This window comes from Sesamum indicum, linkage group LG3, assembly GCF_000512975.1.
Source record: "Sesamum indicum cultivar Zhongzhi No. 13 linkage group LG3, S_indicum_v1.0, whole genome shotgun sequence".
NCBI classification, from domain to species: Eukaryota; Viridiplantae; Streptophyta; class Magnoliopsida; order Lamiales; family Pedaliaceae; genus Sesamum; species Sesamum indicum.
This window is the reverse complement of record NC_026147.1, coordinates 8,975,482-8,992,269: the sequence shown is the minus strand read 5'-3', so window position 1 is coordinate 8,992,269 and position 16,788 is coordinate 8,975,482. Positions and strand designations below refer to the sequence as shown.

The window sequence follows — 16,788 nt, the reverse complement described above, 5'->3', positions numbered from 1 at the left end:
AACCGAACCGGAGGACAAAGGACTCCACACTAGCATGGGTCCTGAATTCATTAAAAAATCAGAAAGACCAAAAACTTTAAGAGTATATTTTATATTTCCTTAGCCACTTACAACTGAAGAACTTTATCAGAATGTTTGGTTAAAGTATAATTTTGGTTTCCAGGTCCTCTCAATATTCGTGTGGGGTAACTTATACAAGTTCCATACTTGAATGACGTGCAAAAAGTAAGAAAATGTTGTCATTCTAGTTCCTAGAAGCTATTTTAGACTTTTAGATATGCATTAGATGCATACAAATAACAGAAGTGAGACAGATTCATCACTGACCTGCATTCCTTCGCAGCCACTGATGCCAACACCAATGTCCGCTTCTTGAATCATACCAACATCATTTGCACCATCACCAATTGCTAATGTGATTTTCCCAGTTCCTTCTTTTACTAATCTCGTGACCTAATTGCCAGACATAAGTGTGAAATAGAGGCAATGATAAACTCACAATCATATACCAAAAGAACAGTTCAAAGGTCAATGAATTTAACAGCACAAGAGACCAATTATAATAATTTAGCATACAATAAAATATATCTTACCAGAGCTTTTTGCCTGGGTGAGACTCGACAGCATATGACAGAAGCACAATGAACCGCTAAATTCAAAAATTGATGCTTCATATCATCCTCCAATGCATAAGTTAGAGTTTTCCCATCAATGATCAATGCAAATGCAGCATGAGGGTCCTTTTCTTCCATGATCATTTCGGTTGCTTTGGTGATTTGCATTAAGATATCCTCCTTTGCCTATTAAAAGATGAAATAAAAGGCCGATATAAACTAACCAACTTTGCAAAATATTATTTCAATTGTTTCATGCAGAAAACTACCTTTTTGTTATCTTGGACTAATGCATCATTTTTAATTGCTATACATATTTGCTTCATGCCCTGTCGAAGCAAACTACAAGCAAATCTGCAACACAATGACAAGAAATCAGTTGTGGAACCTAGAAAGCTTTGAAAATCAAATTGCTATGATAAAAAATATGTAAAGCCACATTCGCATGGGGAGAAACAGACCCGATATTAATTGCAGTTTCCATCTTATCACCTGTTAGAACCCAGATCTTTAGACCAGCTAGTGCCAGTTTGTCTATGCACTGGGGCACCTGCACAGAAGTAATACGGAAAAATGACATATAAAGAGAGGAAGGAGAGAGGAGCATGTGTCAACTAATAGATTCAAAAGCATCCATAGGATATTCGACATACTCCTTCCTGTAATTTGTCCTCTACAGCAGTTGCCCCAACAAGTATCAATTCCCTTTCCATCATGTCAGAAACCCGCTCAAGGTTTGCTTCTCTATCAGCACCAAATGAAGTTTTTGCTTTCATAAACTCATCATTCCAAGCAGAATACTCTGCCTCATCTAGTTTCTTGTAAGCGAGTGCAAGCGTCCGCAGTCCAGCCTCCCCATAGTCATTCAAATGCTTTGTGGTGGCCTCCTCATACGTTCTCCCATTACTTGATAACCTATCAAAGATGATGCTGCAACAAAGAAACAGAGTAAATTCAACTTAACACAGTTAAAATTCAAGAATAAAAAAAAAGTTGCATCCGCCTATCTTAAACTGATGAGTCAGTCACAAGTTATCACGATTGGAAAAGTGCTTTAAAAGCAAATCAGAAATAACAGAAACAACATTAGGGAGCATCAGCCACCTAATTTTACTTCTTTCAACTTAAGTTGCCAAGTAATATTTGATTAGTGACATACCTGTCAGCTCCTTTACATAGGAGGAGAATCTGATCGTTCTCGTCCCTAATAATTACAGACATTCTCTTCCGTTTGCTAGTGAAATCCAACAAATTCAAAATTTTGTACTCCCTGAATTCACAGATAAATATTACATGTAACTAATATTACATTCACAAATAAACTAATATTACGTTCACAGATAAACTAATTTTTCAAGCAGTAGGGAGAACTCTCTCTTTGTGGTCTCACCTTTCAACAGGCTCTTGAAACGAAGGATATTTCTCGCGTACAAACACACTTGACTGAGTTCTTCTACAGAACTCAAAACCGAATTCTCTAGCGGCAACAAGAAATGCACCTTCATCTGGTGATTCTGCTTCATAGGTAAAGGTCCCTGTCTCTTCATTTTGCTCTGGAATTGCCGTGTGACAAACTGCTAGTATTCTGAAGAATAACAAGATGTCATCCTTGTTGGGTTCTTTTAACCAATTCCCATTCATGAGGCGGTCATCCTCAAAGCTAAACCCCTTTATTGAAGGTTTAAGGTCATCTTCATCTTTTGAAGTAACAACAGTCTCCAATTGAATTTCCGAGTCCACAAAACCATGTCCACTTGTCTCCAACGAATGGGGCATGCCAGTTTCGCCTTGTCCATCCAAGTCCATGACCATCTGTTTTGCAGCAGCAAGTTCGACATCACTAGCGCGAGTGCCATATGCAATACCACCAATGGAGCATTTAAGGAAGTCCATTTGATTGCATGTCAGGGTGCCAGTTTTATCTGATAGGATTGTATCAACCTGTCCTAATTCCTCATTTAAGTTCGATGTCCGTGCCTGAGCAGGAGTTCCAGTCTCATCGTCATACATATGAATATCCTGATTGATAAATAGAGCCTGGAGGACTTTTACAATCTCAATTGACACATAGAGGGATATTGGTATCAAATATCCATACAACATAAGAGCAGTGATGAGATGATAAAACCCTGACTTAAGTGGTTTGCCAGGATCAAAGAGACCTTTGCTGTCTGGGACCTGTAAATACCACCACTTTGGCAAATCATTTTTAGTCTTCACGAGAAAACCTGCACTGCTGATGAGTGAGATGAATACCAAAATACTGAAAAGAATGTATATTATTTTGTCCATTTGTTTCTCAATCCTGCTCCTTTTTGAAGGAGATTTTGTAGCATTTTGCATTACTTTGCTATCATGACCAGTGAATATCACTACTCCATAAACATAGGCTGTGTTCCGAAGCTTTGAATCTCGGAGGAGAATCTGGCTAGGATCAAGAGGATAGACCTTGCCATCATATTCAAACTTACCCACGAAAGTGTAAAGACTGGGGTTAGGATCCTCACATCTTATGGTTGCACTAAATTCTCTAAAAGTTGGATCGCTGTCCAGGGGTAAGGTTGTCTCCAGTGCTCTTTTCACCTTCAAATTTGTTTCCCCATCTAAGTTCATAGTTTCTACATAACAAATTCCATCTTCATAACTTGAAGATAAAAGAAGCAAATCAGCAGGGAAGAATTGATCCTTCTCTACTTTCACTATATCTCCAACGCCAAGCTTCATCCAGGGTTTAAGACCAAATTCACCATCTTGCTTATGAAAACCGGCTTTCCGTAAGTTAACCTTCATATCCTGTATAAACCTTCGCCAATCTTCCAGAGCTTCTTTAGCCATACTCAATCCCACCACGAAAGCTAACGGAGCAATCATACTAAGAGGACCAAATGGTGATACTGGAGTTAGTGATAAGACTGCAGCTAGAAGAAAGTACAAGTTGGCAACACGCCTGAATTGTTCAAATATGGCCTTTGGCAGGAATGTAAGGATATTGTACTTGGTGGTTGAAATATAATTTGTGCAGTACTTGTTAGGTTTTTGAGTGTGCACATGAGGCTGGTTGCAGTAAACAGTTCGTGAGTAACCAGGTCCTTGGGTGTCTTGAGTACCATCTTCCGCAGGAGGATGTGACCTGTGACAAGCAAAGGTATATAGGTGGCTCCTACGGATCTTCGCCCTTATCCTGCCTCCAGTCATTTGTCACTATTTTGAAGCTCAATGCAAATTTGTTGGCTCAAAGAATTAAGTACAAACCCGCAACACTTGCCTTCACCAGGCAAGTGAAAGGCTTGCTGATGCGGCCACTATTCCCCATGACAAAATGACATGCCCACCTGAAAATTTGCCTATCTTAGAAAATCTTGATTTACGAAATTGCAGCAATGTACCACCTGAAACAAATTAGAACAGAACAAATTTTCACACTTATTTGTTGTAAACTATCATGCATTCGCTTATTTGTTGTAATGATCATCTGTTAACTTGTTGATAATTATACAAGATTTCAAAATCTTTAACAAAGTCAAGTAAATTCAGGTATGGAGAGGGAAACTCTTCACATCACCACGTCCAAATTTAAATTGAAAGGCTCAATTAGGGCAAGAATCCTCCCTCAACCTTTATCAATTTCAAAATTAACCATAACAAAAGATATTCAGCTTGAAAGCGAAAGTTGACAATAAAACAACTCATCACTTTCTCTGACGTCCCTCCAAATAAAAGAAATCGTAGCCTCCAAAACATTAGGAGAAACAACAAAAAGTGCAAAAGATGCATCAAGACAAACGCCAGCTAAAATTCCTCCCCGGCAGCTCCAGAACATTGGGGGGGGAGGGCGGGGGGGAACAAAAAAAACAATTAACGAACAAGCATACAACAATATTTCACATCTTTGCTCGACAACAAATCCCACATTAATAAACACTCAAATACATAACATCGCATGAATTAACATTTTTTTTTTTCTCTTTTGGTTCAATTTACCTGAGCAAATTACAAGAATACGGGAATGTGGAACAATCCCATGTCCAGTGCCTGCTGACGGATGCCAATGGAGGAGGAGAAAGAAGGCCGAATGAGGTGGAGAAGGTTAATAAAAGGGTCGGAGAAGAGAGTTTTTGAAGAGAGAGAGAGAGAGAGAGAGAGAGAATTGAGAGAGTTGTTTCCTCTGTCCAAGTCCCATACAATGCCAGTCTTTCACGCTCTCTCTCTCTCTCTCCCCTTTTCACATTCTACCATTTTTGACTATTCTTTTCTATTATCACATTTTACTTGTGAAATTTTGATTTTTTATTTTATTTAATCTATACATTATGTCTAGAAAAATAATATTCTTTATTTTATTTTAAAAAATATTTTCTATTCAACATATATTACAAATATAATAAATTTTTAAATAAAAAGAAAAATGACACAATTTATTAAATTCCAAACAATTATTTCATTATTAATCTCTAATATAATAATTAAAATGTTAAACACATCATATTACCGAATTTAATTACTTAGCCCATACTTAACGGAGTTCCTTTATACATCTCAAAAAATAAATTAAAAATACCAATAAATAATACTTGGACAACAAGTTACTATTTATTTTTCAATAAAATTAGATAAACTGTTTTTTCATATTATATTTTTACAATTTTTACAAAATATAAATTTATCCCATAATATACAGCATAATTTACGTTATTTTTGCATATCTGTCGTATGATTATTTCTCAATATTCATCCCGAGAAACGTGTAATTTATTTTTCAGCTTATTATACCTATATCTAATATAAATATTTGAAAATTATTCTCAACTAAGTTATAAATATTTTTTTTATTAATTATTACTATTTGAAATTTCTCATTTGGGTAATGTTTTGTGTTTGGGTGTGAATTGTTTTCTTGATCCACTTACAGTTAATGTTTTATTTGAAGTATTGCTTTTTATTAATTGCACAATTATTATATTTTGTGCTTTTATTACTTGAATGATTAACATTTTTGTGCTTTTATTGAATGCATAAATATTAAGGATTACACCGTACTCACATCAGGTTTGATCTAATTATACATAGACAAGTAAACTTTATATGGCTTGAAAAGTTACATATAATACTTATAAATTTGTTTTCGTCTAACAAATAAGTCGAAATTCACTGAATTGGTTAATATTATAAAAAAAAAAATTGGTGAAAATTCATATTTATCTCCGGTTGACTTATTGCATGTCATATAAAAATGCATGTGATGAGTTGTATCTTCACCCTCATAATAGTAATTTAGTCATAAAGTATTTGTTTGACATGCAATAAGTTACTAATAAGTTAATTAAGGGTAATTATCAACTTTCATTAATTCTTTTTTGTAATATCAATAAATTCGATAAATTTTGACTAAAAGAATAAGTTATTTGTTAGACAAAAATAAAATTTAAAAATATTAAATATAATATTACAAACTACAAATTTAGGTGTGATTACATAAAACGTGGTAAAAATGCGGTGTAATTGTCCCTTTATTAAATGTATAATTATTACATTGTCTAACACTGTAATTCTAAATTATAACAGTGTAAAGATTAGTTTAGTATTAATTCCTACATATTAATTATAAATCCAATAAAGGCGACAAATACTGTTTATCTTCCTCGTTGTGTCTTTTTCATTACTATAATCGTATTAATTAAAACACGCGTCTATTTGAGTCAAGCACTCTTGTCTTTAATCAAATTAAAGCACTAGTTTATTAAATGAAAATTAGTTTATTATTAGCAAAAGTCACCTCAAAATTTAGTAACATGTAATTAAAGTTTGATGAAATTATTTTCCACAAAAATAATATTACTTGGGACTAAAATTAATAATAATATTAAATAATATATATTTAGATAGAGATATTATATTTAAATAGGGTATTGATAATTATGGTGAATTTCATATGAGCTCGTCGTAATTTATCATTTATTTTATAAATCTTTAATATATGTGCTAGACTCTTTATTTCATATTATTGATCATTGAAAGGTTGTTTTATTTTATTTTTTTAAAAAAAATATTAAGAGTAAATTACAACAGGTTCATCTGAAATTTGTCATAATTACAAATATTCTCTCGTTATTAAAAAATATATAAAGTAATAATTTATAATTCAAATGTATATTTTGATTGACTCACAATAAAAATTGAATGAAAACATAATAAAACTAACGAAATGAACTCGTTGTTAAATTATTCCACATTTTTAAGTGCGGGATATTTTTAAGTGGTGGGACGTCGTTATCACATTTGATCGGATAAGATATTTTTTAGATACTTCTCTATTACATGTCCAAAACATTAACTGAAAATTATTATTAAAAGAGATATGTGGTCCGAATTGTTTGACCCGTACATTGGACTCGTCTCATATTGATAGCGTCCCAATTATGCAATATATAATTAAAAATACCGTATAGTTAATTACTAAAAGTAGTATATTATGCCATATTTTTTAAAAAAAATTACGATGGGCTTTCTTAAATTTCGTTGTGATTACAAATATTATTTGTTGTTTAAAAAATTATAAATAGTTTATGAAATTGACGATCGTCTAACAAATACCCAATACAATGAGTTGCAACGAGTGAGTATTTGTTAGATGATCGTTAAATTCTAAAGGGATATTTATAATTTTTGAAACAATATATAATTGTTCGTGATTGTATCTAATTTCATTTCAGGAGAATTCAGTTGTAATTTATTCTTTTTGTTTTATTACATTCCATCATCTTGATATTTATTTATAATTAAATATAATTATTATCTCAAATTATATTACATATTTTTTTTATATTTATCATATCATCGTAACGGTATCGTATCGTATCATGTTGTACTTATATTCATGCAATATAAAAATCGTATTAGGTATCGTTAGCTTTATAAATTGGACCCAATTAACGCTTTATATATTTGATTGTAATGCGCGCGATTTTGAGGATTGGTACAGACAAAACGAGACGGTTGAAGAATCAAAGCAACGGAGGCGAATCTTTTCCGTCGCTAACTAAGAATCAAAGGCAACAGAGTAAGATCCTTTTTCCGTCGCTGTCTATCACTTTTCGCTGTTTCTCCGCACACCAGTATCAATGATACTTTTGTAACATCAGGTGCGTGTAACTGGATAAATACCACGTTAGAGTGGTTAATATAATAAGTTGTTTGTATTGTAATAATTTAAAATCATCATACTATCAAATTTATAAACTATATATTTCCAACAATTATATGAAGAATAAAATTGAAATACTAATTATTAAAATTTAAAAGTTTAAAAATTTTTAAAAAAAGCATGAGTTGAGCCCGTACTTTTTTTAAAAAGAGCTTAAAAGATCTTATAAAAAAGATGGATTGTTCTTACTTCTTTTTTTTTTTAAAAAAAAATTATTAGATTCTAAAATTCTTATTTTAAAATTTTATAAGCTATTTTAAAAAAATACCCAATAATATAGAACTTAGAAGTTCTCAATTATTTTATAAGATGTTTTAAACTTTTAATAAGCTCAGCCAAACAACCTCTAGATTCCACTTTCAACCAATCTTTGTGCAAAAAGAACAACCAATCACAAAAAAGGGCAACAGAAAGAGCATTACTGGGACTTAAATGATTTTAGTTTCTATGATAATTCAACCAAGAATGAAAACTTGAAACAATACAAACGGATGATTGAATACAAATGCAGGAAAGAATGACACTTTTTCTTGAAGAATAATCTGAGGGCTGAATGATGCCTCTAGTCCAATATCAAATGTGAAAAATCTTCAGTGTTACTACAGAGGACTTGTGGAGACTGGATAATAGACTACAGAAACCTGAGAAATGGTAATGGCTGCATAAATGGAAATATCATCATAGAAAGAATGCAAGACTTATATACTGTATGTAGAGACGGATCATCTCAGAAGAGATCTTGTCAAATGCTCTCGTGCAGCCGCTAGAGCTTGAGATATCGTCTGCAAAAGGTTAATGCTCCATGTTAAGACTACAAAGAATAGTGGAAATGAATCAGAGTAGTAGACATTTTTTAATTTTTGAGTGAGCTAGGGAACTATATTTAGCCTCTGGCAGTTCGGGAAGCTTGTTTCTATTTTATCAAGCTATGGACCTCTCGGTCTTGAATGCAGGTTCATAATGTGTTGCAAACAAAAGTAGCATGTGTTACTTCTAATGTTTAACGTGTTAAAATCGACGATCTTACACAAACTACATAAAAAAAATACAAATAAGCAGAGCACCATCATCACCTGCTCAGATAATGGAGAATTATCATCTATGCTATGGGAGGCCACTTTTCCAGCAATAATACTGCCATCGGTTTCGAGAACAATCCTGCACGACAAGACAAAACGCAAATGTTTAAAGAAGCATAATTTTGTGGATGAGCTAGAACATAGCAAGAAATGACTAAATAGTTACACTTAATGGCAGAAAATATGAGATTGATGAACATAATGTATAGGTCGAAGAAAGATCCTTGTCAAGGACTCTTACATGTAAATAGAGATACTTATGGACTTATACAAGAAAAAGACAACATTTCCCACAAGTGATTATTTCGTGAGAGAAGACAGCAAGTAGCCTTCATATAACCAAACCATCTCTAAGCCGAATGGAGCAATACGAAAGAAATGTCATGAAAAGCAAATTGCCAGACAGACAAAGGATTCGTTGAGAAAGACAAAAAAATGATCTCTTGTTAAGAAGCATCTCAAGGTACCAACTTGCAGGGGAGACAAGGTGATGATGAGTGTAGAAGCATGGTTATTGTTAACACCATGATAGGTGTTGGAACTGCTGCATCACATTGATTCTTAAGTATTAGATCTGTTATTGCTTCTTCACTAAATCACTGAGAGCTAGGGGCATAATTAATATTGGTTTGGCTGAAAAATAAAGAGAACATGTATTTGAACTTAATGACAAGAGTTCATAACCTACCCTCGATCGACAATCTCATCAAAGCATAACAAAATAAGATCCAAGTTTTCAAGAGCCTCCCTTAGGTCCACATTGTTCCTAAAAAAGAAACAATTGAATCAGACAGAAGTACAAACCAACCAATCCAAGAATTCCAAATTTTTGGGAAATCCTGGCATATTTGAAACCTGAGGACAAGAGTAACACCGTCAAAAAAACCCTGTAGTACAGTAGCTAGCATCAGCTCATTTTCGTCATCTTCTCCAGTCACAAAGAAGTGAAGATCTTGAACAAACCTATACACAACAATCCTGTTTTCCAGAATTATTATCTCCGCTGCACACCATCACATTAAAACATTTAGTCAATGGAGCAACCAACTGAATATGGGAACACTATCCTCGACAGGTAATTCAATCGGCTAGCAAAAAAGAAAAGCCATGTGTAAATGATTGCCGATCGAAAAGGCATTTAGCAGTAGAGTTTCCTGCCCCCACACACATAACATTCACACAAGACTCCTTATGAACATACATCACTCGTCGCATTTAAATCATAATTTTCTAATAGTTATTATACAGCACAAGAATGAAATGTACCTTCCGCACGAGCATTAGTCTTTTGAGTTTTCGTGAAAACAGACTTCTCATAAGCAAGCTTTGCAGCATTAGTAGGCCAGTCATCTGAATAATACCTAACGGCAACGCGCTTCCCCTCAGAATCCAACAAAAGTATGTTCTTTACAGTTGGACAATCATTCTACATTGGGAAATCCAATCAAAACCCCCTAAACAACTAATCAGTAATCCTAAGTATAACAATGTAAAGAACATGGATACCCCATAATGCATGCATGTAATAGACACACCCAAAAAATTCCCGATTTCTAGAATTAAACAGCTACCATCATCAATCATACTAACACTTAAACCAGATATCTCATGATGCATCGAAGTTACACACGCAGACACACCTACAAAACACACACACAGAGCAGAGTTAGACCTGAATGATAGACTACGATCACCAAGCTCAGTTCTCCACAAAAAGAAGTGCAAATTCAGTAAAAAATCAAATACTTCTTTCTGGGTTTTGCAAAAAGTAAATAAATGACGGGGATCAAGAAGAGTTATGATCAGATCTCCCGAAATTTAGAAATCAAATTAGAGAGAAAAAAAAAAAAAAACACCAATAGATCTTGAAACCAAACGCATCGAATCATAAATCCAGAGATGAAAGAGAAAACAATAGCAGAGACTGCTGAAACGTACTCGACCCAGAAAGCTAGCCATTGCAAGCGAAAGATTTTCAGAGAATTTTTGCTGAGAGAAATCACAGAATCTAACAAGCGCACTTTATATGCTTGGAAGCTCAGTTTCTTGATTACGTTTGGTGGGCTCAATCATACATAAAAAGCTTCAAGAGCCGACCAATTGAGTGGGCTTAATATCTTAGTAACACATAATATCCAATTCCACAACCCAATAAATTATGTATTATTTCTTTAATTTTATAAATCTTTAAGCAAAAATAAATAAGTTTTAGTTATATATGATTAGAATGAGGGAATGATCATGCATTGTAATTGAAAGAAGAATAAAGATTGGACTTAGCTCAAGCAACAAAGATTAAATGGTGGGTTAATTAATCAAGCTTGAAGGTCCAATCAGACAATATGGTAAAGTTAGCATCTTGTCCCACAAATTTTCTGTTAAATCATCGTACCCCTCCATATGTTTTGCGCTATAATTCTCCTCTTCTTCATATTTGCACCAGTCATTGGACAGAGTTCAATGCAAGAAAATGAAAGCAATTTTACACAATTCATTTTTTTACTTTTATTTGTTATATAGAAATGAGTGTAAATGAGTCCAAATTATTCTTCACACTGTGCATACAAGCAAATATATAATTAGATAATTCCCACAAAAATAATTAATTCAAATAAACTCCCTATAATTAATTTTGAATTTCCACACACTTATTAATAATCTATCCTATAGCCCAAATAATTTATATTTAAAGTAAATGCCACATTAGTCAATAACTCTTTTTCAATTTTTTAACAAGTACCCAACATCATTTTAATACGTCATTCCAATTCTTTTATTGTGTGGATAATATTTTAAATTAGTTTTATTTTTTTTCTTTCTTTAGAAACGTAATTTATTGAATTATATATATATTTTATTTTTAATATACTTTTAGAATAAAAAATTATATATTAATATACTAATACCGTGTGCCACTACAACTAGCTAATCGAGCAATAACATGCGAAACCAAAAATAATGTAAAAAATGCCACAAATTTTTCCAACACCACTACTCATTTTGACCATATAATTACACAAATTATAGTTCACAAAAACACGCAAAATTAAATAGAAAGTAAGTCATATCTCTCTCTTTTTTTGGGGGGATGTGAAAATTTATATATATAAAAAAAAGGAACTATGGGGTGTAGAGAGTGGGGCCGCATTTGCATTTCCAGCCCTCTGGCTCATAATTGGTGTACTGAACCCCCACACTGCTGCTGGTGGTTGGGACCTGAATGGCCTCACATGGCATGCACCCATAGCACTTGTGCTCACAGCTTGGTGGCCTCGACCCTTGTACTGTTTTCTTCATTTCCTTTATCTACACACACACCCCACAGAAAAATAATTAATAAATATTAAATAAAATTCTAAAAAGAATGTTTGTATGTATGTTTATGTACCTGATTTGAGGTGTGGATAGGGGGTGAAGAGTGGGGAGTCTTCGGTGCGCCTGTCAAGAGTTATAAGTTGAAATTGGTTAAAATATGGGGACCCAATTTGCGAGAATAGAGTTGTAAGAGGAGTAAACTGCAAAATGTATCTGAATGAAAGAGATCAGAGATGGCATGCATGCGTAGTAAGAAGGAAGACACCTTTATTTGTGTGTGAGTGTGTGTGGTAAGAAATGGTGAAGAGAAAGAGATGAGACAGCTTTATTACCATTGTTAACGTTAGCAGGAAAAACATGAAATTGCCTGCTTGAAACTGAACTAAGTTTGTAGAAGAAGAACAACACAAGCAAACAACAACACAATCTAATTGCCCTCATTGCTCAAATGATGATTGTAATGGTGATTATGACCGTGTGTTCTCTCTCTGTATGTGTGTGTGTGTGTGTGTGTGAGAGAGATAGAGAGAGAGAGAGAGGGCTGTTTCTTTCACTATCTTGAACTGCAAGAGGGCATTCATGATTGCTGAATATATATATATAGAAGAAGGCAGCCCAAAAGCTTATTTAAAAAGAGAAAAAAAAAAAAAAAGGGTTCTTGCACCTGTGTGTGTGTGTTTGAGAGAGAGATGGGGTTGCTTTACAAACAAGTGATTCTAAATTTCTGAGCAAACAGTTTACCAAGTTTGACAAAGTTTCCACTAACTGATCTTAAATAAGCTTACAAGTAACCCCTATAAATAGTGACTGTGACTGTGACTGACCTCTCTCTGTAACTGTAAAAATATTGGCATAGACTGCTGTGCCTGAAGAGCCTCAGCCTCAGCCTCCTCTCTATTTCCCTATCTATCTGCATTCTGCTCATATTTTACATGTCAAACAAGACTCAATCCAATGAGGTAATATTCATTTTATTTAGTTTACCAACAATTAAATAACAACTTTCATGTGTTGGGAACTCTCTCTTTCCAACAATTCTCCATCCATCTTAATTACCTCAACCATATTGGACTGTTACTCTGGTTTTAGAATTATATTTTGTGTTGATTTTTTCATTTATTTACTTTTTATTATTAAATTAGATGAGTTATCCAAGTCATCCTTATAAAAGTAGCAGTCTCGATTTTTATCTACAAACTTGCTATAAATCTTTGGTCATACTGTCTCATAGGATTCTAGTCATCCCGTACATCTTTCATCTTGTGCAACAATTTTTTGTCGTACCGTCTCAATTTTTCGAATGCTAATATCTTATAATTACCATCATCCTATTTTTAATTAAAATATAATTTAACATTTTATATGGTCTAATTAATAATAAGTGAAATAGTAATGGAGAAAGAAAGAAAGAAAAAGGGGTAGGAAGGCATTGATGATGCAAGAATAGAATGAGCAGCCAATAATCAGAAAATGCGTTTTTCCCAGAAAGAGGAGGATTTGCAACATTCATCACTGTTATTATTGAGTATTAATGAAAGAGAAAAGCTGCAAATTCAATGCCCCACTCCCCCTCTCTCTTTCTATCAAATCATAGCCTCTACAAAGGTAAATTTCAATAGCTTTTTTTATTAATATTTTGAATAAATAGAGTTGGGATTAGTGTGCTGATCTGATATGAAATTGGGAATGTGTGTGTGTTTGACATTTGATTTTACAGAGAGAGAGAGAGAGAGAGAGAGAGAGAGAGAGAGAGAGAGAGAGAGGGGGGGGTGGCGGGGAAGGGTTTTTGGGGTAGGATGAAATTGAAGGGCAGCAGCCACACTCAAATGTCTTTCAGTGATTGAGCTGTGCTTTTCTCACTGCTCAGGTGGGGATTTCATCACTTACTCATACACTCACTGCCTCTCTCTCTCTAAATCTATGATAGATCTTTCTTTCAAACTCTTGATATTATTATTTTTAGTAAATTATATTATATTGCTATTTTTTTAAATTAAATAAATATTTTATTATTTTTATAATACTATAATTATAGTTGTAATTACAACTGCACTCGTTTATTGAAAGGCAAAGTTTACACAAATATATTCTAAAATATTGGGTGTAGCTATATTTTTATTAGAAGATTGAAATATTTATCATAATGTTTGGTTTTGTTTTTACTTGTTTTGGGGTATTTTGTGGAGATAGAGAGAGAAAAACAAAGATAAATAAAAATAAGTTAGAGATAGTGTGTATGTTTGGATTTATTTTTAGAGATAATATAAAATAAGTATGGTATGTTTGATGTTGGGTAGTGAGTAGACAAAAAGTACTGTTCATTGTCAAATCACGTCTCTTTTATATATATTTATATATATATGTATAAAAATATATATAATTTATTTAGTTGTTAGTGATTTAAAATAAATATTATTTTTTAATTAATTATATTTTTTGAAAAAAGTAATTAAAACTATTTTAAAATAATAAAAAATATATTCAAAATTTACAAAACTAAGCAAACCAAACATAGTCTATATTTTGACTCATCCCAAAGATGGGCCAAAATCAAAACCAAACATAGTGTATGTGTTTTAATCTAATATCAGAAAATATCAATATAATTTATTCTATTATTTTCTTTTTTCTTTTTCAAGAAGAATACTTACACCCTTCTATTTCTGTTATTATTTATTTTTGGTGGAATTTCTCTTTGATAATTGGGGTTAAGGGGTGTGTGTGTGTGTATTTGGAAGTTTGTTTTGGGGTTGCAAAGAGAAAATTGGAATGCTTTCTTGACTAAAAGATTTTGGTGGTTACATGGCCTGAGGGCCGATAAAAACTACGAGTTCATGATTTTAAATCTCACTCTTATGAATGAATATTTATTTTATTTTATATAAATTATTATAATTTATTTATATTTTTCGTTATATTAATGTATTGTTTGATTTATTGAGATATTATGTAATCGTGTATGTAATTCTCACCTTACAAAAAAGGAAAAAGATTAATTGAGTTCAAAAAATCAAAAGAAATATTAAATCATTGATTAATAAATTATTTTCATAAAATGAGACGTGTGTTGGAGTAGCTCAGTTTTGTCAGAACTTTTGGCTGTCAACCACAAGGATGAAGGTTCGAACCCTCCCCCTAGTTATATTATATGTTAAATTTTTATCATTTGACCAATTCTTATATATATAATTGTTCTTGTCCAAATAATCTCCTAAGCTTTGAACAAATTTGAGTCCAGGACAGAATATATTGTTCTATATATGTTCAAACTAATCCCTTCCTAGGGGAAATTTTCAAGTGCCAAGAATCATACTTTTACCCCTTATTTCCTCTTCTCAATAACTCTCTTCTCCCCTACCATATAAAGGGCTGAAAATATTATAACCTTTAATTCATCACTACAAAAATATCTTATTCACATATAGTTATATATTATAACATATGGTTGAGCATCCACAGCCCAGAGCCATTCTTCTACTGGTAAATATATGCACATCAGAAGACTAGGCAAAATTTGCTAGGAAATCCGTCCAAGAATTTACGTACACACATCATTTGTTCTTGTATTAGTGCAATTTTGTAGCCGTTGATTTCTTGCAGGCTAGATGTTGGAGTTGATGTCAAGGAAAGACTGTGGACTGAAGTGCAACAAAACCGTGTTGGGTACCTTGGACCTGTGAGCTAATTCATACACCAACAACATACGTAGATGCAAATTGTTATTCTAGTTACAAGTTGGCAAGAATTAATGTGACATGGTTTCTTGCAGAAAGAAAGGCAAGAATATGAAGTGGTTGTACAAGGTGGGAAGCTTGTCTACTAACAAAACGGACACAATTGAGGGTACAAAGTGGATTTATGTTCTCAGCACATCAAGAAGGTTTTATGTTGGGCAGAAGGAAAGAGGGTCTTTTCTCTTTCTTCATTGCAAGAAAATGAATTATTTGGTACATTACAATGAGTAGGATTTAAATGTCGTTGCAAATTAATATTAAAACATCTTATTTATCATGATTTCTAAATAAGTAGAACGAAAACATCTCTCGTAATTTTTAGTTATTGTTGATGTTTTGGTTCGAATTATTATGCACTGCAAACTTTTACATTTTACTTGGGCAGTTAACGAAACAAAGAAAGAAAAACGTCATATTGTGAAGTATTTTCATATTTTCAAAGTGTTATCGTATTTTATTGATATTTTTAGCAGGCTATATGGGTATATAGTGGCCATTATCGGTCAAGAGAAGAGAACTTCATTGTCTTGATGAACAACAAGTGGACATAAACGATGTTAAGGTTGGCAATTTGATGAATGCTTTCCAATTTTATAATATTTATCGGTTTTGCAGATGTGGTCGGCAGACGATGAGGTTCCACCTGTTAATGTGGCAAAAGCAGTCACTCAGGTAACTCATCAAATCTTTTGGCATCAATGTCAATACTGAAATTGTTGATCAAAATATTATTTGATTGCAAAAAGTTGATGGAGGAGGAGTTACGAACACTATGTTTGTTTTTATTTTCAACTTATTTTCGAAATAAGTCAAAACATACCTAATGTTTGTCATCATTCAAAAAC

General features: G+C 33.0%; 3 protein-coding genes across 10 annotated transcripts in view; all 3 read right to left on the bottom strand.

Moving 5' to 3' along the window:
• LOC105157770 (probable phospholipid-transporting ATPase 4) overlaps positions 1–4,819 on the bottom strand; it is an 8,009-nt gene extending 3,190 nt beyond the window's left edge. For 4 of the 5 annotated variants that reach the window (XM_011074243.2, XM_020692597.1, XM_011074240.2 and 1 more), the window contains exons 1-8: positions 4,596–4,819; positions 2,005–3,946; positions 1,774–1,884; positions 1,268–1,544; positions 1,076–1,164; positions 884–968; positions 594–800; positions 328–453 (exon numbers count right to left, since the gene is read on the bottom strand). In XM_011074243.2, coding sequence (XP_011072545.2) covers positions 328–453; positions 594–800; positions 884–968; positions 1,076–1,164; positions 1,268–1,544; positions 1,774–1,884; positions 2,005–3,809 — 2,700 coding nt within the window. In that variant the 5' untranslated portion in view covers positions 3,810–3,946; positions 4,596–4,819. Of the gene's footprint in view, positions 1–327; positions 454–593; positions 801–883; positions 969–1,075; positions 1,165–1,267; positions 1,545–1,773; positions 1,885–2,004; positions 4,004–4,595 lie in introns of all 5 variants that reach the window. The other variant, XM_020692596.1, reaches the window with a different exon arrangement.
• On the bottom strand, positions 8,238–10,973 carry LOC105157769 (coatomer subunit zeta-1-like). Of its 4 annotated transcripts, none has more exons than XM_020692372.1 (7): positions 10,833–10,942; positions 10,401–10,534; positions 10,161–10,320; positions 9,750–9,897; positions 9,583–9,660; positions 8,889–8,973; positions 8,238–8,597 (listed from the first exon to the last, which is right to left on the bottom strand). In XM_020692372.1, exons 2-7 carry the CDS (start codon positions 10,509–10,511, stop codon positions 8,538–8,540), a joined length of 642 nt encoding a protein of 213 aa, XP_020548031.1. In that variant the 5' UTR covers positions 10,512–10,534; positions 10,833–10,942; the 3' UTR covers positions 8,238–8,537. The 4 variants fall into 4 exon arrangements, with proteins under 4 accessions (XP_020548031.1, XP_020548032.1, XP_011072540.1 ...); XM_020692373.1 differs by having other exon boundaries at positions 10,485–10,534; XM_011074238.2 differs by lacking the exon at positions 10,401–10,534 and having other exon boundaries at positions 10,833–10,973.
• On the bottom strand, positions 11,882–12,789 carry LOC105157768 (EPIDERMAL PATTERNING FACTOR-like protein 3). Its single transcript, XM_011074237.2, has 3 exons — positions 12,542–12,789; positions 12,283–12,332; positions 11,882–12,200 (listed from the first exon to the last, which is right to left on the bottom strand). Exons 1-3 carry the CDS (start codon positions 12,648–12,650, stop codon positions 12,015–12,017), a joined length of 345 nt encoding a protein of 114 aa, XP_011072539.1. The 5' UTR covers positions 12,651–12,789; the 3' UTR covers positions 11,882–12,014.

Coding starts and splice junctions, on each gene's coding strand:
- LOC105157769 (XM_020692372.1), bottom strand. CDS start 10,511: ATGCATCATGAGATATCTGGTTTAAGTGTTAGTATGATTGATGATGGT. Junction 10,321..10,400: donor TTACATGCATGCATTATGGG/GTATCCATGTTC, acceptor TTCCCAATGTAG/AATGATTGTCCAACTGTAAA. Junction 9,898..10,160: donor GACTAATGCTCGTGCGGAAG/GTACATTTCATT, acceptor GATGGTGTGCAG/CGGAGATAATAATTCTGGAA.
- LOC105157768 (XM_011074237.2), bottom strand. CDS start 12,650: ATGAGGGCAATTAGATTGTGTTGTTGTTTGCTTGTGTTGTTCTTCTTC. Junction 12,333..12,541: donor TCCTGCTAACGTTAACAATG/GTAATAAAGCTG, acceptor AACTCTTGACAG/GCGCACCGAAGACTCCCCAC. Junction 12,201..12,282: donor CTATCCACACCTCAAATCAG/GTACATAAACAT, acceptor GTGTGTGTGTAG/ATAAAGGAAATGAAGAAAAC.